This window comes from Lissotriton vulgaris, chromosome 6 (genome assembly GCF_964263255.1).
Source record: "Lissotriton vulgaris chromosome 6, aLisVul1.2, whole genome shotgun sequence".
Classification (NCBI taxonomy): Eukaryota; Metazoa; Chordata; class Amphibia; order Caudata; family Salamandridae; genus Lissotriton; species Lissotriton vulgaris.
The window spans coordinates 812274667-812292532 of record NC_141694.1 but is presented as its reverse complement, the minus strand read 5'-3'; the positions used below and the strand labels follow the sequence as shown (position 1 = coordinate 812292532).

At 44.9% G+C, this 17866-nt stretch overlaps 1 protein-coding gene across 1 annotated transcript in view; it reads left to right on the top strand.

Moving 5' to 3' along the window:
• MTR (5-methyltetrahydrofolate-homocysteine methyltransferase) overlaps positions 1-17866 on the top strand; it is a 585842-nt gene that overhangs the window by 347932 nt on the left and 220044 nt on the right. The window contains exons 19-20 of the mRNA XM_086926839.1: positions 8124-8213; positions 9529-9681. Of these exons, the coding sequence (XP_086782965.1) occupies positions 8124-8213; positions 9529-9681 (243 nt within the window). The remainder of the gene's footprint in view (positions 1-8123; positions 8214-9528; positions 9682-17866) is intronic.

Genomic DNA, 17866 nt, shown 5'->3' with positions numbered 1-17866 from the left:
ATATACAAGGTAAAACATAATGGTGAAATGACAGAAACCTGTGCTACTCTTAAAGTGAATACTTTCGCCATTGGATAAAAATGGACCCATAGTAACCTAAATGGTCCGGTTAGTCAAAAAACTTTGTAACTACTAATGGATGGTACTCTACATACCACAGCCCTCCAGGCAGTCCAACAACACCTGGTGGCGAATGGCATCTAAGGCCCCTGACAGGTCTAGCATGATCAGTGTAGCCAAACCTTCCTTGTAAGCATGCATGCAAAGTCAACTAACACTGCCATTACTACACATTCCGTGTTGCAACTGGCACAGAAACCTACCTGCTTTGAATGTAACAACTCTTGAAATTCTACAAAGGTCTATAACTGATTAAACACTGCCCATTCAAGTAGTTTGGCTATGAACTGGAGTTGAGATATAGGTATGCAGTTGTGGACATAGTCCTGGTCTAACAAGGAGCATTAATAATTGTGAAATATAACCCTTTTTTAATTTTTCAGGAACACAGAGAGCCTCTAACAGCTATTTTATAATAATCTGACCATGGTAATATGAATTCATCAGTAACTTTTTGCGTAATTTGTCAGGAACAACATCTAGTCACAAACCCAGTGGCTTACTGTTCTTTATCAAAGACATACAGTCTTGTTTATTCAGTAGGGAGAATTGGGGTTGGGATTGGGTTGGACAATAAGTATGCTTGTGTGCCTGCTATTTTCCTTTCGAAGAAGACTGCAAATTCATTACATTTGACCTCTGTGTTGGTTTCAAACCTTTGACCAGGGGTTTCCTTCAATTCCTTGATTGTTGACAAAATGCATTCATCGTTTTATTTGGATATTACTCTGCTTTTATTTCTCTTATCAACCTTTGTATTCCATGTTTAGAAGGAACCAAGCATATTTGGCATTAATCTCATTGCATGTACCAAGGTTGATGAAAGCCTTCACCTTCAATAGTACAGGGACAATATATTTTTATCACCAATGGGATATAAATAAGAGCGGAATGAATTACATTGTGTTCGAGGCATGTGGGCTGCTGAATTCATATCTGTGCATAGATCGCCGCCTAGTGTTGGGTCCGGATGATTGCATGTTGTTGTCCTGGAAGAGTCTTTGAAGTATCACGAGATAGGTGGCTCCTCCCTTGGACTACAGTGCGCATGGGCATCCTCTCCATCCTCAGATTGTTTTTTTCCACCATTGGGTTCGGATGTACTTTCCTACACTCCAAGTTCGGAATTGACTAACTCTTCTGTAAGGCCAAAAGGCCTTCGGTTCCGTCTGTATTTTTTAGCCCTCGGTACCGAGACACTTCAGAAACATCTATTGCACTCCGGTCGTCGAATCGGGCCGTGAGGCCTTCTCGACAACACGTGGACCGACCGTCGATGGATCGAAGTCCATTTAAATACTGCCCGCCATGCAACTCAAAGTTCCCGCACACTGATAAGCATCCCGTGTGCAACAAATGCCTATCTCCGGATCACAAGGAAGATAGTTGCCTAGCTTGTGCCCGGTTCCGTTCGAAAAAGACTATCCGGAATCGACGGGCAGCAAGGCAAGAAATGCAGAGGTCGGCGCCAGAACCAGATAACATCTTCGACGATGAGGAAGAACTAGGTAGCGCCGAAGAATCGGATCAAGACGTACAACAATACTCGGAGCACGACTCCGAAAATTACTTCGAAGAGGACGAAGAAATCGTCGATCTCGAGGAATGTAAATGTAAATGTTTTTGTACTTGTATAGCGCACAGCTACCCGCTGTGGGTTTCCCGGCGCTTGTACGAATACCGCAAGGGAACCCTTCCTGGCTTACCCTGTAAAGTGTCCACTCCTGGGCACCCCCACGGTGCAGACCAGGCATCCTCGCGTTGTGGGGGCCTTTGTGGAGACTAAGCAAGCTATTGCCCAGAGTTGCAGCGTGGGACCCATGATCAGAATAGGCACTGAGGCGAGAATATCCGGTCAGGGGAATTATTGAGCCCGAGACCCGCCGGGGCAGGAATCGAACCCTGGTCCCTGGCCAGAGCTCTGCATCGAGGTCTGCCTGCTCTAACCATTGAGCCACACTTCTCCAGGAATACGATCAAGATGACATCGTAGCTGTTTAAGACGACTCCGATGACGACGAGGGGCTAACCGTGAGTACACCGCCCCATATAGACACTACACCAATATCAGAGACTCAGGTCGAGGCATCGCCAGTGGGCCTTAGCCAAGATCAACATTTTCGTTCTACAGACCTGCCGTACCGCCGGGCTAAGAACATATTCGAAAAGTTCTCTGAGACACTCCATACGGCACCGGTTCCATTGAAACCAAAACTCATCGACAACACCGTCTTCGGACCAAATGTTGTCGATCCAAAAGTAGTTAAGCAAAAGGTCCTCGAGCCGAAGGCCGTAGTCCCAACACAACCTTCGAAGCCAAAGACCGTCGAGCCGACATCGAAGACAAAACCTGTCGAGTCGAGCTCGAAGCCAAAAGCTGTTGAGTCCACCTCGCGGCCCAAACATGTCGATCCAACTCCAAAGCAAAGGCACGTCGAATCAACCTCTAAACCAAAGCACGTCGAATCGAGCAAACAAGCCTCAAATATCGACAAAGGGAAAAACACTGTCGAAGAAAGTAAAAGGCCGACGCCCAAGACTAATGTCGAACCGAAAGTGAAACCTACTGTGGACAAAAACAAATCGGTCGAGCTGTAGCCTCTCGAACCAAAAAAAGGCATCGAGCCAAAACCACATACACCTAAAACAACTAACGAGACTGTCGAACCAACCAAACCGCTCGGTCCGAAAAAGGTGGTGAAGCCAGCTGAAACGACAAAAAGTGTTGAGAAACATCAAAAACCCATCCAACCACCAAAAGCGGTGGAAACCAATAAACCTACAGACCCAAAATCTGGCAAACCAAAGGCTACGGCACCAAAGGCAAGGACTGTGGAGGAAGAGCTTATTCACCCAGACCCCTCCATAGAGGACCAGTCAAAGCTGTATATTGACCCAGCAACTGGCAAAGTGACTGTGTACACCAAAAAGAAAAGGCCTCTGCCAATAGCAGACTTTCATAGAATACCACTCAAAAAGAAACGAGACTGTGCTACCTCTCCTATTCTTTTTGAACCTATCAGTCCAGCCATGCCTATAACCCCATATGCCCCAACATCACCTGAATACAACCCAGATGAAGATCAGGATGCAGATGTGGGGTTTGGTTATCCACAAAACCCAACTGGAGATTCCAACCTACAGCCATGGGGTGCAGGAGGAGAACCAGATAATGAGGGGACTCTGCCCATTACAGAACCAGCAGTTTACCCAACTAAGCCATCACCCACTGAAGATACAGTGGCTTTTAATTCTTTACTTGATAGAGCAGCTACCCACCATAACGTAGATATGCACTCTGACGCTATTGAAGAAGACTTTCTCTTTGATACACTCACAACATCTGAGAGACATGTCAAGACACTCCCCATGTTAAAGAGCGTCTTAAAACATGCACATGACATTTTTAAAGACACTGCTAGGGCAAAGTCATTAACCCTAGAATTGAAAAGAAATATAGGGCTGCACCTATCGATCCTACATACATAAAAGGGCAGCTACCCCTGGACTCCCTAGTGGTGTCCAACGCACGTAAGAGGGCTAACTCCCAGACTACCGGAGAGGCTGCTCCTCCAGACAACGAGTCAAAAATCTTTGAGGCATCAGGCAAGAGAGTAGCAGCTCAAGCAGCAAACTCTTGGAGAATTGCCAATACACAGGCCTTGCTGGCCAGATATGACAGGGCGCATTATGACAGCTTAGAAGAAATTCTCCAACACTTACCTGACCCTTATAAACAGCAGGCAGATGAACTGATACAAGAAGGGAAGCTCATCACCAATGCCTCAATTAAATGTGCTCTAGACGCGGATGATACAGCTGCCAGATCCATCAATACAAGCGTGCTGCTAAGGCGCCACCATGGCTTCGCATATCAGGTTTTAAGAATGAAGTCCAATCCACTATTCTTAATCAGCCCATCAACCCAGACTTTTTATTTGGTCCAGCAGTTGACCCAATTCTGGACAAAATGAAAAAGGATGCGGAAAAAGGCGAAGTCCATGGGAGCTCTCCAGTCCCAACAACACCGGGGCTCCTTTTGTCGCTCCAATTATAGAGGAGGAGCCAGAAGTAATACATCACAGCAATCCTCCACCTACAAAACTAACACGCAATCCACGTACAACAAAAACACCAACAGGGGTGGATACAGGGGCAATAACACCAAAGGAAGGGGTCGTGGAGGCAATGCAAATAGATCCTCCACTAACACCAAACAGTGACTTCTTGGCGCTACCCCCAGACCATATAACACCGGTCGGGGGAAGACTACAACAGTTTCTGCCAATCTGGTTACATATCACAACAGACAAGTGGGTCATGCAAATTATCCAACATGGCTATTGCCTAGACCTCACCTCAACCCCAACCAACATACCACCCGTGAACTGTCCAATGTCACAGAAACATATAACACTACTGCAGCAAGAGGTCATCAGTATGCTGCAAAAGGGGGCCATAGAACCAGTCCCACTACAACATCAGGGGACAGGAGTATACTCCCTATACTTCCTAATTCCAAAGAAGGACGGGCCTCTCAGACCAATATTGGACCTCAGACCCCTCAACCTGTACATTTTGTCGGAGCATTTTCATATGCTCACTCTTCAGCAAGTCTTACCATTGCTCCGCAAGGGAGACTTTCTAGCAACTCTGGACCTCAAAGACGCATACTTTCATATACCAATACACCCTGCTCACAGAAAGTATCTCAGGTTCACCATACAGGGACAGCACTACCAGTTCAAAGTACTACCATTTGGTGTCACAACAGCTCCACGCGTCTTCACCAAATGTCTAGCTACAGTGGCGGCACATCTCAGAAGGCAACACATCCATGTGTACCCATATCTGGACGATTGGCTAATACACGCGCCATCGGCCCAGCAGGGTGCCAACCACATGTCAAAAACCATCCATCTCCTGCACAGTTTAGGCTTCTCGCTAAACTACCCGAAGTCACATCTACAACCCTCCCATGTACAACAATACCTGGGAGCAACTATAGATACACTGGCAGCAAAAGCATACCCCAATTCAGCATGTATCAACAGCATGCAAGCACTAATCCAAAAATTCAGCCCCCAACACTCACTACCAGCTCGAGTGTTTATGCAACTGATAGGCATGATGGCCTCGTGCATATTCATAGTCCCTCATGCCAGACTACACATGCGTCCTCTCCAAGAGTGCCTTGCAAGGCAGTGGAACCACCAGGCTCAAGGGCAATTACAGGACCTAGTGTTGGTGACCAGTCGGGCATACAACTCTCTGCATTGGTGGAGTCCACAAAACCTTTGCAAAGGACGACTGTTCCAAGAGCCTGTCCCACAAATAGTGTTAACCGCGGACGCATCCCTACTAGGATGGGGAATCCATGTCCTACACTACACAGTACAGGGACTATGGACTGTACAACAAAAGAAGATGCACATCAACCTTCTGGAGCTGATGGCTATCTTTCTAGCTCTAAAAGCATTCTAGACACACTTATGCAACAAGACTGTGTTGATCCGGACGGACAACATGACAGCTATGTATTACATTCAAAAACAGGGAGGAACACACTCGCCACAGCTGTCGCACCTAGCTCAAGCAATGTGGAAGTGGGCCATTCAAAGGAACATGTTTCTTATGGCAGAGCACCTCTCAGGCAAGGACAATCAAGTAGCCGACCTGCTCAGCAGGCACAGCAACAAATGCACGAATGGGAGATTCACCCCAAAGTGCTCCAACAATTCTTCCGGAAGTGGGGACACCCGGAAATAGATCTGTTTGCCACAAGCGAAAACTCAAAATGCCAGTACTTTGCCGCCAGGTTTTCACGTCCACAGTCGCAAGGCAATGCGATATGGATGAACTGGTCAGGCAAATGTGCGTACGCTTTTCCCCCAGCTCCATTAATACTGCTAGTGGCACGCAAACTACGTCAACATTCACTAACGCTAATCCTAGTTGCTCCCACATGGGCGAGGCAACCATGGTACACAACGTTCCTAGAACTGTCAGTGGTGCCTCATCAAAGACTGAGACTCACACCCAATCTCCTAACTCAGAGCCATGGAGAAATCCAACATCCAGATCCGCAACAGCTGAACCTGGCGATCTGGCTCCTGAAATCCTAGAGTTTGGATACCTAAACTTGCCTCCAGACTGTATGAACATTATCAAGGAGGCAAGAAAACCCACTACCAGGGCATGTTATGCAGCTAAGTGGAAACGTTTCGTCATTTACTGCAGTAACAATGATATAAACCCACTTGATGCTTCAACTCAAAACATCATTTGCTATCTCTTGCACCTACAACGCTGCAATTTAGCCTATTCATCCATCAGAATACATTTAGCTGCGTTAGCAGCATATCTTCAAAACAGGCAACACCTTTCACTATTTAGGGTGCCAGCAATTAAGGCGTTTATGGAAGGACTCAAACGCGTAATTCCTCCAACACACCAACCTTCACCAGTCTGGAATCTGATCATTGTTTTAATCAGACTTATGGGACCACCTTTTGAACCACTACACTCATGCGAAATACAATTTCTTACTTGGAAGGTGGCTTTCCTTATTGCCGTTACTTCGCTTCGAAGAGTAAGCGAGCTGAAAGCCTTAACTATTCAAGAGCCATTCATCCAAATACATGCAAATAGAGTAGTTCTCAGAACAAACCCTAAATTCATACCAAAGGTGGTATCTCATTTCCACATAAATCAAACAATCGAACTGCCAGTGTTCTTTCAAAATCCACAGACAGTAGCTGAAAGGGCCTTGCATAATCTAGATGCCAAAAGAGCTCTGCTATACTATATAGACAGAACTAAGGCATTTCGAAAAACAAAACAGTTGTTTGTTGCTTTCTCACCTCAACACAACGGCAACCCTATTTCAAAATCAGGTATAGCCAGATGGATCTTTAAATGCATCCAAATATGTTATTTAAAAGCCAAACGCACCTTAACAGTTCCCCCTAGAGCACATTCCACACGCAAGCTAGGGGCATCCATGGCTTTCCTGGGTAATATTCCTTTAAACGAAATTTGTAAAGCAGCCACAAGGACAACCACACATACATTTACAAAACACTATTGTGTATATGTACATTCAAAACAGCAAGCTGTTGTAGGACAGGCGGTTCTCAAAACTCTTTTCCAGACTGCTGCGACTGACACAGGTAGCCACCGCTAAGGGAGATACTGCTATACATTCTATGCACAAATATGAATTCAGCAGCCCACATGCCTCGAACGGAATATGCTACTTACCAGTATGCATCTGTTCTTGGCATGTAGGGCTGCTGACATTCATATCGCCCACCCACCTCCCCGGTGCCTGTCGCAGCCGCAGCAGTCACTCTTCGCATGGACATCTCTTACTGTACTATACTCCATCTCTGCCACAATGGCGAAAAACAATCTGAGGATGGAGGGGATGCCCATGCGCACTGTAGTCCAAGGGAGGAGCCACCTATCTCGTGATACTTCGAAGACTCTTCCAGGACAACAACATGCAACTATCCGGACCCAACACTAGGCGGCGATCTATGCACAGATATGAATGTCAGCAGCCCTACATGCCAAGAACAGATGCATACTGGTAAGTAGTATACTCCTTCTTCGTTTGTATACCATAAGTGATTATCCAAATATACACTGAGTTTAGCTGTTAAATATATTCCAAACTGTATGTTTGTATGATTTGTCCCTCTTTAATGTGCATTTACTGTAGACCTGTATTGTTCATTATGCATTAATGAATGTTGCGTGCTACTCACGTAACATACAGATTGCTTGTGCATGGAATCTAGAGCAATAAAAAATTAGAGAAATTGTTGCCATATATTTTTCTTACATTTCAGCGTTTATTTACGTTTCCAATTGCTGCAATTATACCCTGTCTTTATTTGAAATAACAAGGACAATGTTCTCTAGTTACATTTTCTCACTGTTCACAGGCTGTATTAAATGTGAGTTGCCACTTTATGAACAGATTTACTCTATTGCAGACCAAAGCTAAAGGTGGCAAGAAAGTAATTCAAACTGATGAATGGCGTTCTGCTACAGTCGAGGAAAGACTAGAATATTCTCTGGTGAAGGTGAGTTGCACTCTCAGAAGACCATTTGAATCCGTGTGGCTATTTTATCATCTATACAACAATATGGGCATTAAAAATCAATGATTAGAGTATCCTACTTCTCGATTCATAAAATGCACTAATGAATAACCACAGTGCATTTCTGTTAGTAGGTAGTTCATGGTGATTTCAATCGCTAATTTGGAAGGACATGGGAAGCCAAGCTAAAACTTACATTGAAACCAGGAAACAGATTAATGTAATATAATAACTGATCAATTCACGCTCTCAACCCTTGTAGTGGATAAATACTGCTGTAAATCAAGCTACAGTTCATGATGAGGACATTTATTTAAGTCTAAGTTCACTGATATGAGAATGTTTGTCAAAGGAGTCCAGTTTGGTTTGATTTGGTGTTGGGGTAATCAAGCTTCTGGATCAATGCTACTTCCTAAAGGTCTTTTGACGAGTCACCCAGGGATTACAGCAGGCTTTGGCTATCAAGTGAAAAAGTGGCTTTGATTATTGACCAGCAGGAGACACATTTGGGAACACTGATGCACTGTAACCTCCTGCAGGAAGGTCACCGGATGTGTTTAAGTGAAAATATTTTTTGCAGCAAAATATATAATGCGTGGGCACAGGGATAAAAAATTGGAATATTTAACTTCTAGAAGAGTTTTGTTTGGGTGTTTTGCTGAATGGATTCAATTCTATTTATTAGCTTTTGAGGCAGGAACATAATTTGAGCTTTTGCTTATATGAAGAATTGTCTACTCAATTAGTTTGTTGTGCAGATTTAAACTTTAGCAGTGTGTTTTTATTTTTAAAAAGGTTTGTTCTTGTTATAATGCATATGATATAATAGCACTGAAAGCAGAATAAAAGACATACTCACACCCATCGGTGAAAATCACCTTCACTAAGAAACCTATTCAATGTCATACAAAACACTGCAAATAATTTTGCAAATGGTAAGAATGTGACATACTCATTTAGTTCATTGTGTTCTTGTTATATGTGGCTGTATGAATTTCTACATCAGATTTGCTGTGCTTTCTTCCAGTTCAACCCATATTCCACTTGGAAACTGAGAGAAAAACAGGCAACTTGTAGTCCATGCAAACTTAGTTTGTACAGGCAAGAACACACAGTTACCTCCATGTTAACCTTCACATGGAAGTAGTATATTGGTAAAGTTTGAAGGCGCTAAGATGTTTGAATCCTGACAAAATCTCTGTGGCATTCTTAAATAGGCATGGGATTCTGGAATACGATTAATTTGTTTTTTTAAAAACATTATTATTTTTCTCAATGCATTTTCTTTTTTTTATAGGGCATTGATAAGTATGTGGTTGAGGACACAGAGGAAGCAAGACTAAACCACAAACTCTATCCTCGACCACTCAACATCATTGAAGGACCTCTCATGAGTGGAATGAAGGTGGTTGGAGAACTCTTTGGTGCAGGAAAAATGTTTTTACCTCAGGTAATAGAAATCCGTGATGCTCTTCTTCTTAGTCCTCTTTCCTGAGTCTATTTTGATTTGTGAGTTAGTGTGTTTATCAGCCAGTGTAAACCCTATTGTGCAGTCTTGTATAGCATAAGTGTTTGACAGCTTGATATTAGGGCTGTATTGTGTTATACTGAGCGATGAGAATTTTTTTTCGCTTTAACTTGAGGGAAAAGGCTAAATAGACCAGGCTTACTACTGGAGGGTGATGTGAGGATTAAGATACTGGTGACGATCACTACAACAGGGCATAAAAAGAGGACATGTAGGCAATGTCCTACATTTTATTTTATTTAATTTATAGTGTGCAAAGGCTCACTGGTGGCAGCTTCAAAGTGTAGAGCAATGCAAGGCTAGCGGACTACCATGAGGTCAATGTGGGAGGGCGCAATCTGTTGTGGGAACATCAGTGCAGGGGGAACTAAACACAAATCTGCTCCCAGCTGGTGGAAGCATTTTCAAAGCTCTCGCCCACTGGGAGCAGACTTTGTGTTTCCTCCAGTTTGGCGGGAGATTTGAAAATACTCCCTCCAGATGAGAGGAAATATGTTTCCCTCACCGCATCGATGTGGGTAGAAAGACCACTTTGTCCCGGAAGTGGGCTCCCCAGGACACAGCAAGTGAGCTGGCCCAGGTGATGGGGTCCCCGGGGCCATTAAATGCTCAGGCAGGTGGGGGGCCAAACAGCACCATTCCTTTTAATTTAACTCATGGCCTTGGCTTTGATGTTCCCAGGGCCTTTTAAACGGTTGGGGAGGAAGGGTGGCTGCCCAGCACCCTCACCGTAAAAATATTTTGGGCCCCATGGGATGAGATCTCTGGAGCTGAAAACGACTTTAGGAGGGGGCCTCAGATCCTTATCCACATTATAATGAAATTGTGCCCCAGGTTATGTGGTCCTGGGGCCGAAAATATCTGGGGGAAGGGAGCTAAGTGCCCCCTCCCCTTAATTAAACAATGTGCCCTCCGGGACACCTTTTTTGCTGTTGCTGTGAGCTTGCACAAATCTTGTTGGATTTCCCCAATTTTGGCTCGGGGGCCCTCTGGGTCTCCGTCTTAGGTCTAGGGAACAGGGTATCCCTACACCGCCCCCTTATGGTATATTTTTAGGTCTCGTAGAGAGACCTATTTCAGTCAAATTAGGTCTCGTAGAGAGACCTATTGCAGTCAAACCAGAAAGCTGAGGATTTGTAGAAGTGTACGTGCTCGTGAACGCTCTTCTATCCCCCTGCCTTGCTCTTCAAAGGCTCCCCTTACCATTTGCTCCTGCCTCCCCGCCCACTGCTTCACACTTCACGGCCGCCAGGCCGTGACTCGCATTTCTGCCCAGCAGCTTCAAAGGGATCTGCTTCCCCGCCCACTGCTTCACACTTCACGGCCTGGCGGCCGTGACTCGCATTTCTCCTTCCCCCTCCCCACAGCAATGCCAAGAGCTTGTTTTTTTGGTCCCGCCTTTGTGATAGCCTTTTAACAGGCCTTTGCAGGCACAGACTACACGTGTCGAATTTCAACTTGTTTTTTTAACCTTTGTTGCCCTTAATTGCGAGCCACCCTCCACTCTCGCATCAGGGAAAAGCTGGGAGTGGGGCTGCTCCATTGTCCCACCGCATCACCGGCGTCCACCCTGGCTCATCAACTTTTTTTTTAACCTTTGTTGCCCTTAATTGCGAGCCACCCTCCACTCTCGCATCAGGGAAAAGCCGGGAGTGGAGCTGCTCCATTGTCAGCTACGCGATGTCCCCTTGCCCGAGTGCTCCACAAGACCTCTTGCCCTCATACATCACCGCAATTCAGGCCACAAAGAGCCTTGCATTCCCTCGCATGCCGACCTCCCCCCCCCCTGCCCCATTGTTTTAAAGATGCCGATTTGTTTCAGCTGAAATGAACCTAGTGTACAACGCCCAGAATTTGGGGTGTGTGGCCTAACGGCCATAGCTGAGGTAGAAGGATCGAGCCTACCCGACGGCTCAACATCCTGTGATTCTGGGCAAATCACTTAAACTCCCAGTGCCTAACAAAAATGAAGATGTCCTTTTGTGACGTAACTGGTGCTGAAAAGCGCTCCAATACCTTCGGGTTAAGTTCGTGCTCTATAAAAACTGCAACAACAAAAAAATGCACCGGGCTGCTGAATTGGAACCGAAGACATGAAAACACTGTCGCCGTTGAGTCACGTGGTAATCAGTTTTACACCAGAGTCCAAAAGGATTATGACTTCAAAATGGACTTTGTAGTAAATTATATAGATCAGATACTAAAAACAATCAATTAAACAAGTAAATTGTAAAACTAGTGTATTTTTATGCAAAAGAGAATCTTAAGCTTCCTAAACTGCCTGTGCCAGCTGCCAGAGGTCACGAGTGTCACCTTCTGCCATTGCAGGTTTTTATTATGCTCTAGCACCCCGGGACTCCTGCTTGAAACTGGAACAGTATAAACTGTTTCTCCGACTCCTCTGTGATCTTGGCCGAATAACCAGAATGGGCCGAAGTCGATGACCCTCTTGAGACGGGTTCAAGAGGTAAATAAAGGCATGGGGCTCATCTTTCAGACAGTTCTCGTTGAGCTTCTTGTTTTTTTGTTCCAGGTGAAACAGAATCACATCTTACGAAGAAACATCTGCCTCCGTGTCCATGCATTTGGGTTCGCGCCCCCTATACGGGTGTCTGATGTATGTCTACGCAACCCAGGTTCTGCATCAGCTTGAGCCATAAATTCTGATTGTGCCTATCGCTGCCCTGAAGTATGCCAGTGACGCCTTGCATCACTGCACCCGTTCGTGCCTTTAAAAAAATAGGACACATAAGGGCAAATAGAAAGAAGCATGGAGAGACAGTGAAGAGGCACACTTTATATTTTATTTTATGTTATTTCATTACGGTACTTTGAAAACAGCGCATTTTTTATTTACGCGCAGTTTCACAAATAGGAGACATGAGGGCAGGTACAAGCATGGAGATACAATGAGGAAGCACGTTTTATACTTTAGTTAATAGTCTTTAATTATAGTAGTTACCAAGCAGCGCATTTTACATTTACTTTAACCCTCGCGCAGCTACAACGCTTGAAACAGTTCCTGTGTGGCAGCCTAAAAGTGCTTTAGCCCCCATGTTTATGGAGAGGCGCACAACCCCCATTGCAAAAACAGCTTTAGCTCTCCTGGCATGAGCTGCTTAACAAGCACCACACTGCCAACACCCATTCCAAAGAAAACAGCTTTTTATCGACCGGTGCACAACTCCCATAATGTTAGTCAATCTCCGTTGTTAGGAAACAGCGGATTTATTATTTACATTTCTGTGCGCTTTTAGAAATAGGAAACATGAGGGCAAATACAAAAAGTATGGAGAGCCAGTCAGGAAGCGTCCAATTACCGCAGTCAATTTACCGACCTGGGGAGGGTGGAAGTCTGAGTCCGCCTCGCATGTTTTCAGCTAGGATCTTTTGAAGATACCAGGCGTCACCGACGACTCTTTGCTCACTGAGCCATGTGTATGACATCACAGCTCTCCCCATGATCTCACAGACAGTCTCGCCCCACACTCCATCCCTCGCCCCACACTCCATCCCTTGCCCTAAACTCTATCCCTTGCCCAAAACTCAATCCCTTGCCCACACTCCATCCCTCGCACCCCCTCTATCTCTCTCTCGCCCTCCCTCTATCTCTCTCGCCCTCCCTCTATCTCTCTCTCGCCCTCCCTCTATCTCTCTCTCGCCCTCCCTCTATCTCTCTCTCGCCCTCCCTCTATCTCTCTCGCCCTCCCTCTATCTCTCTCTCGCCCTCCCTCTATCTATATTTCGCCCTCCCTCTATCTATATTTCGCCCTCCCTCTATCTATCTATCGCCCTCACTATCTATCCTATCACCACAGCATCACTCGGCACCACCACAGCATTACTCAGGGGCACCACAACATCACTATGCGCTACCAAAATGCTTATAAGTACAACAGTAACTTACAATATTATTATAATTTAATATTATTGCCAACATTGCTTAATATTTTGCAACAGCTATCATCTTGCAAATCATCTTTATACACCAATACAGACTTTGCTAAAAACTTAATGCAACACATTGTCATATACAATGCCAATAACTCAAACTTTAATGCTGCGAGACCTATTGCATTGCAAATGCTTGTTTGGACAAGATATGGACGGTTCTGTAATGGCTGCCAGCAACTTTTTTCTCCTGTTGTTGACAGCCAATCTAAGCACTCACTCCCACTGGATTCGCAAGATAGCCCAAGGGGAAAAAAGCTCCCTCTGGGCAATCAGAACGCTCAATTTTTAAATTGGTGTCCCGCGAGACTCACAAGAATCTCTTGCAGACCCAACCATCTAGATATACAATTGCATTTAAACCTTAATTTCTCAAAAAACAACTTAACATATTTATACCAAACCATAAAAAGCACAATCTAAGAACCAAGATATAGTTTCCTAACAATTTAGTGTAATTTTGTTCAGCAGTGTTTGCGGTAGTGCTTCTTAAAGATTTCTATGGAAAATGCATGGGGATTTTGCATTTGAGACCCCCTTTTTTCACATCCCATGCTTGATGGATCTCCCCGAAACATTTCATGCACATACTAGTGAAAAAGTAGCACCCGGTTGGAACGTTTCATGAAGATTTATCAAATGGGATATTAGCAAAACAAAAAATTTATTTCCTGAAGAAGTGCTAACCTAACTACCCAGTGGCGACCGGATGGATTTGTGTGTATCTATATCTATCTATATATGTCTCTATCTATCTATCTATCTATCTATCTATCTATCTATCTATCTATCTATCTATCTATCTATCTGTCTGTCTGTCTGTCTGTCTGTCTGTCTGTCTGTCTGTCTGTCTGTCTGTCTGATCTATCTTGTCTGTCTGTCTGTCTGTCTGTCTGATCTATCTTGTCTGTCTGTCTGTCTAGCGATTTATTTATCTATATAACCTACTTCCTATAAAAATTGTCATAGTGAATCTTGTTGTGCATGGAACGTTTCGATGTGTCCCGTCAAGCAGGGACCAAGAAAAAGGCGGTCGACTGACCATATCACTGACCATGTCATGAGTGATGTACTTAGGGGGTCATTAGGATGACGGGCGGACTTAGTCCGCCCGCCATCCTGGCGGATAATGGAACCGCCGCCATAAGGGCGGGGGTCCCGTGGGGGGTATTAGGATGCACCCGCAACAGTGGCGGGCGCATCGTGCATTTTTAACATTGTGGCGGGCGGTGCTCTCAGCACTGCCCGCCACAATGCTAAAAATGCATGCATGCATTTGCATACACAAAGCGGCAAGCACGCGCGGTGCCTGCCGCATTGCCCCCCCCCCTTCACCCTGTGGGCCCGCAACGGGCCCCCGAAGATAAGACTGTGTGCCTTTCCACGGCGGCATAGGACCGCAGGCATTGTAATATGGTTGGCGGTGTGTCGCTGACACCACCACCATATGTACGCACTTTTTCCGCCGGCCGCAAAGGCGACCGGCGGAAAAGCGGCAGACGGTCTTTCCGTTTGCCGCGGACTCCCCAGCCATCCTAATGTGGCGGTGGGTCATTTCAGTGAGGATGGTGGGCGGATTGCCCCCACCGGCGGTGGCTACCGCCAACCAGGCGGGGGCAATCCACCCGCCATCCCAATGGGGCCCTTAGTTAGGTGATAGGCGGTACAAAAGGGGTTGGTGATGGACGGAGCTTCTGAATCAATCAGACACTCACACCCAGTCAAGAGATCTGGGTTTAATCCATCACCGTTCTTTAGCCCACTCTGCCACCCCAGTTCAGACATGGCTATATGCAAATCAGTCTGACCCTGTGCCTCATGGGAACAGTGCAGCCCGAACTGCCAAGCCATGTCTTCCCTGGACCGGAAACAAGCTTCCGGAACCGGTTTCTGGCATTCCAGCCTTCTTCAGCCCGGCTTGCTTGAATCCAGTTGCAAAGTGAGCAAGGGACTCACGTCTGAGTATACCCTGCCACACTTATGGTGGCCAAAAGCGGTACAAAAGGGGTTGGTGATGGACGGAGCTTCTGAATCAATCAGACACTCACACCCAGTCAAGAGATCTGGGTTTAATCCATCACCATTCTTTAGCCCACTCTGCCACCCCAGTTCAGACATGGCTATATGCAAATCGTCCAGGGAAGACATGGCTTGGCAGTTCGGGCTGGACTGTTCCCATGAGGCACAGGGTCAGACTGATTTGCATATGGCCATGCCCCACTAGAGCAAGGCGTCCATTTCCTGTTTGGGATGTAGCGGCAGCCATATTGGGATTGTCCAGACCTTTGTCGCAGTGCCCTTCTGAACGGTCACCGGCCCCTTGAGGATCAGCGAGGTACTCAACAGCAACTGGCACGCTATAGAGCAGTAATATTACCACATGGTGTCAACAGCGATTGGCACAATATTTTATTGCAAAATTTATTTTTCTGTGGTGTTGGTGTCCACTCCAATTGTCACGCTAAGTTATCAATTTTGACATTCTCTTCATCATTTTGGACGTGTTTGCAGCAATTGGCACACTATTTCAGCAATTGATCCAGCAATTGACTCATATTTACAGTTGTTGTATTCACTTCTATGTAGTATGACATTTATTTAGTATCACATATGGTTTCCCATATTTTCTAAGGTGTTCATTGCCCTATATTTATTGTATGGCTGCATTGCTCTATACTCTAGCCATCATGATGTAAATCCTCCATCTAGTCATTTTCTACCGAAACCTGGTGAATCGTCATTAAAATGGCGTTTGTGGTTCCGGTCACATAACGCATATTAGGGTGCCATTGATGGGTTGAAATTTAAGGGGGATAAGAAAAGGAATTTACAGTACTGCAATTTGGGAATTGAGGGTCAGAACGTTTCTGACCACTTGCCAGAATATACTGGTCTTGACAGTGAGGGTATGTATGAATTCCAAATTGCGGTAAAACAGCTAAGTATGTATTGCAAAGGGTAAGTAAATCTAGAAGTTCTCAGACGTACATTTTTCACTCTGGTTCAAGGACCAAATAAATCTATTGACTCATATGTGACTGCGTTACAGATGTTGGCTAGTTACTGTGAGTTTCAGGAGTTTGATTCGCAATTGATTCGGTATCAACTTTACAACAGGATGCAAAGCAACTGGAAGCTGAAAATCCTCATGTCCCTGCTGTGAATATTAGTTCCCAGAATAAAGGGCAACATTCTTCTATCCCTAGTGAAATTCATAGCAGAGGTAGTAAAAGTGCATTGAAAACTACAATAGAGGCGGTAGACGTTCTGTGGGTCATCCTTCAACTAAATCGACACGTTTTTAATGTGGCTCAACCACAGGTGTCGAATTTCAGAAACTTTCCAACAATTGAACAGGAATGCTGGAAGTACAAAAAAGTGGTGCTCTTTGAAAAGGTATGGAGGGTGGGCAAACACATTCCTGTTAAGAGTGTTCACGACCATGGGGTAGTGATGATTATGAAGATCTTGAGAAAAGAGTAGAATAGCTAGTATTGTCGTTGGACTGTTTAGAAATAAAGTGTGCAGAATGAAAAAAAGTATGTTGATACCCTAGTGTCCATAAAAATTGACTTCATCACAATGCCTCCTCCTATCGACTCAGGCGCAAGGATATCTATCATATTAATTGACAAGAATAGAGAATTTTGGTCACACAAAGTATTGTTACCCCAGATGTTGTGACCTCAGCATTGGAGGGTAGTAGAATAGATCTGGTGGGGTATTTTTGGGGAGACATAACGTTTGACAGTAAAACTCTACAAAGAAAAGTATATGTAGGCTATAAAGGCATAAATGTATTAGGACAGAGGCATCAAGGTGAATAGGGCATAAAAATCAAGGCGGGTCAGAAGGGTCCTGTTTCTCTAATAAGTTCAGTAAACGATCAGATGGAGCGGTGGGACAAATTTAAAAATGTATTTCAGAATAAGATTGGTCAAATAAAAGATTTGGTACATACTTTTAAGGTCAAAGAAGGAGTAGCTCCAGTGAAGCATAGATTCTGCAATGTTTCACTTAGCATAAGAATTGATCTGACACAAATGTTAAAAACTATAAAGTATGATGGAATTATTGAACCAGTTGATGCCATGTTATGACTGTCACCTATCATGTTAGCAAAGAAAAAGACAGGTGATTGACGTTTATGCATGGA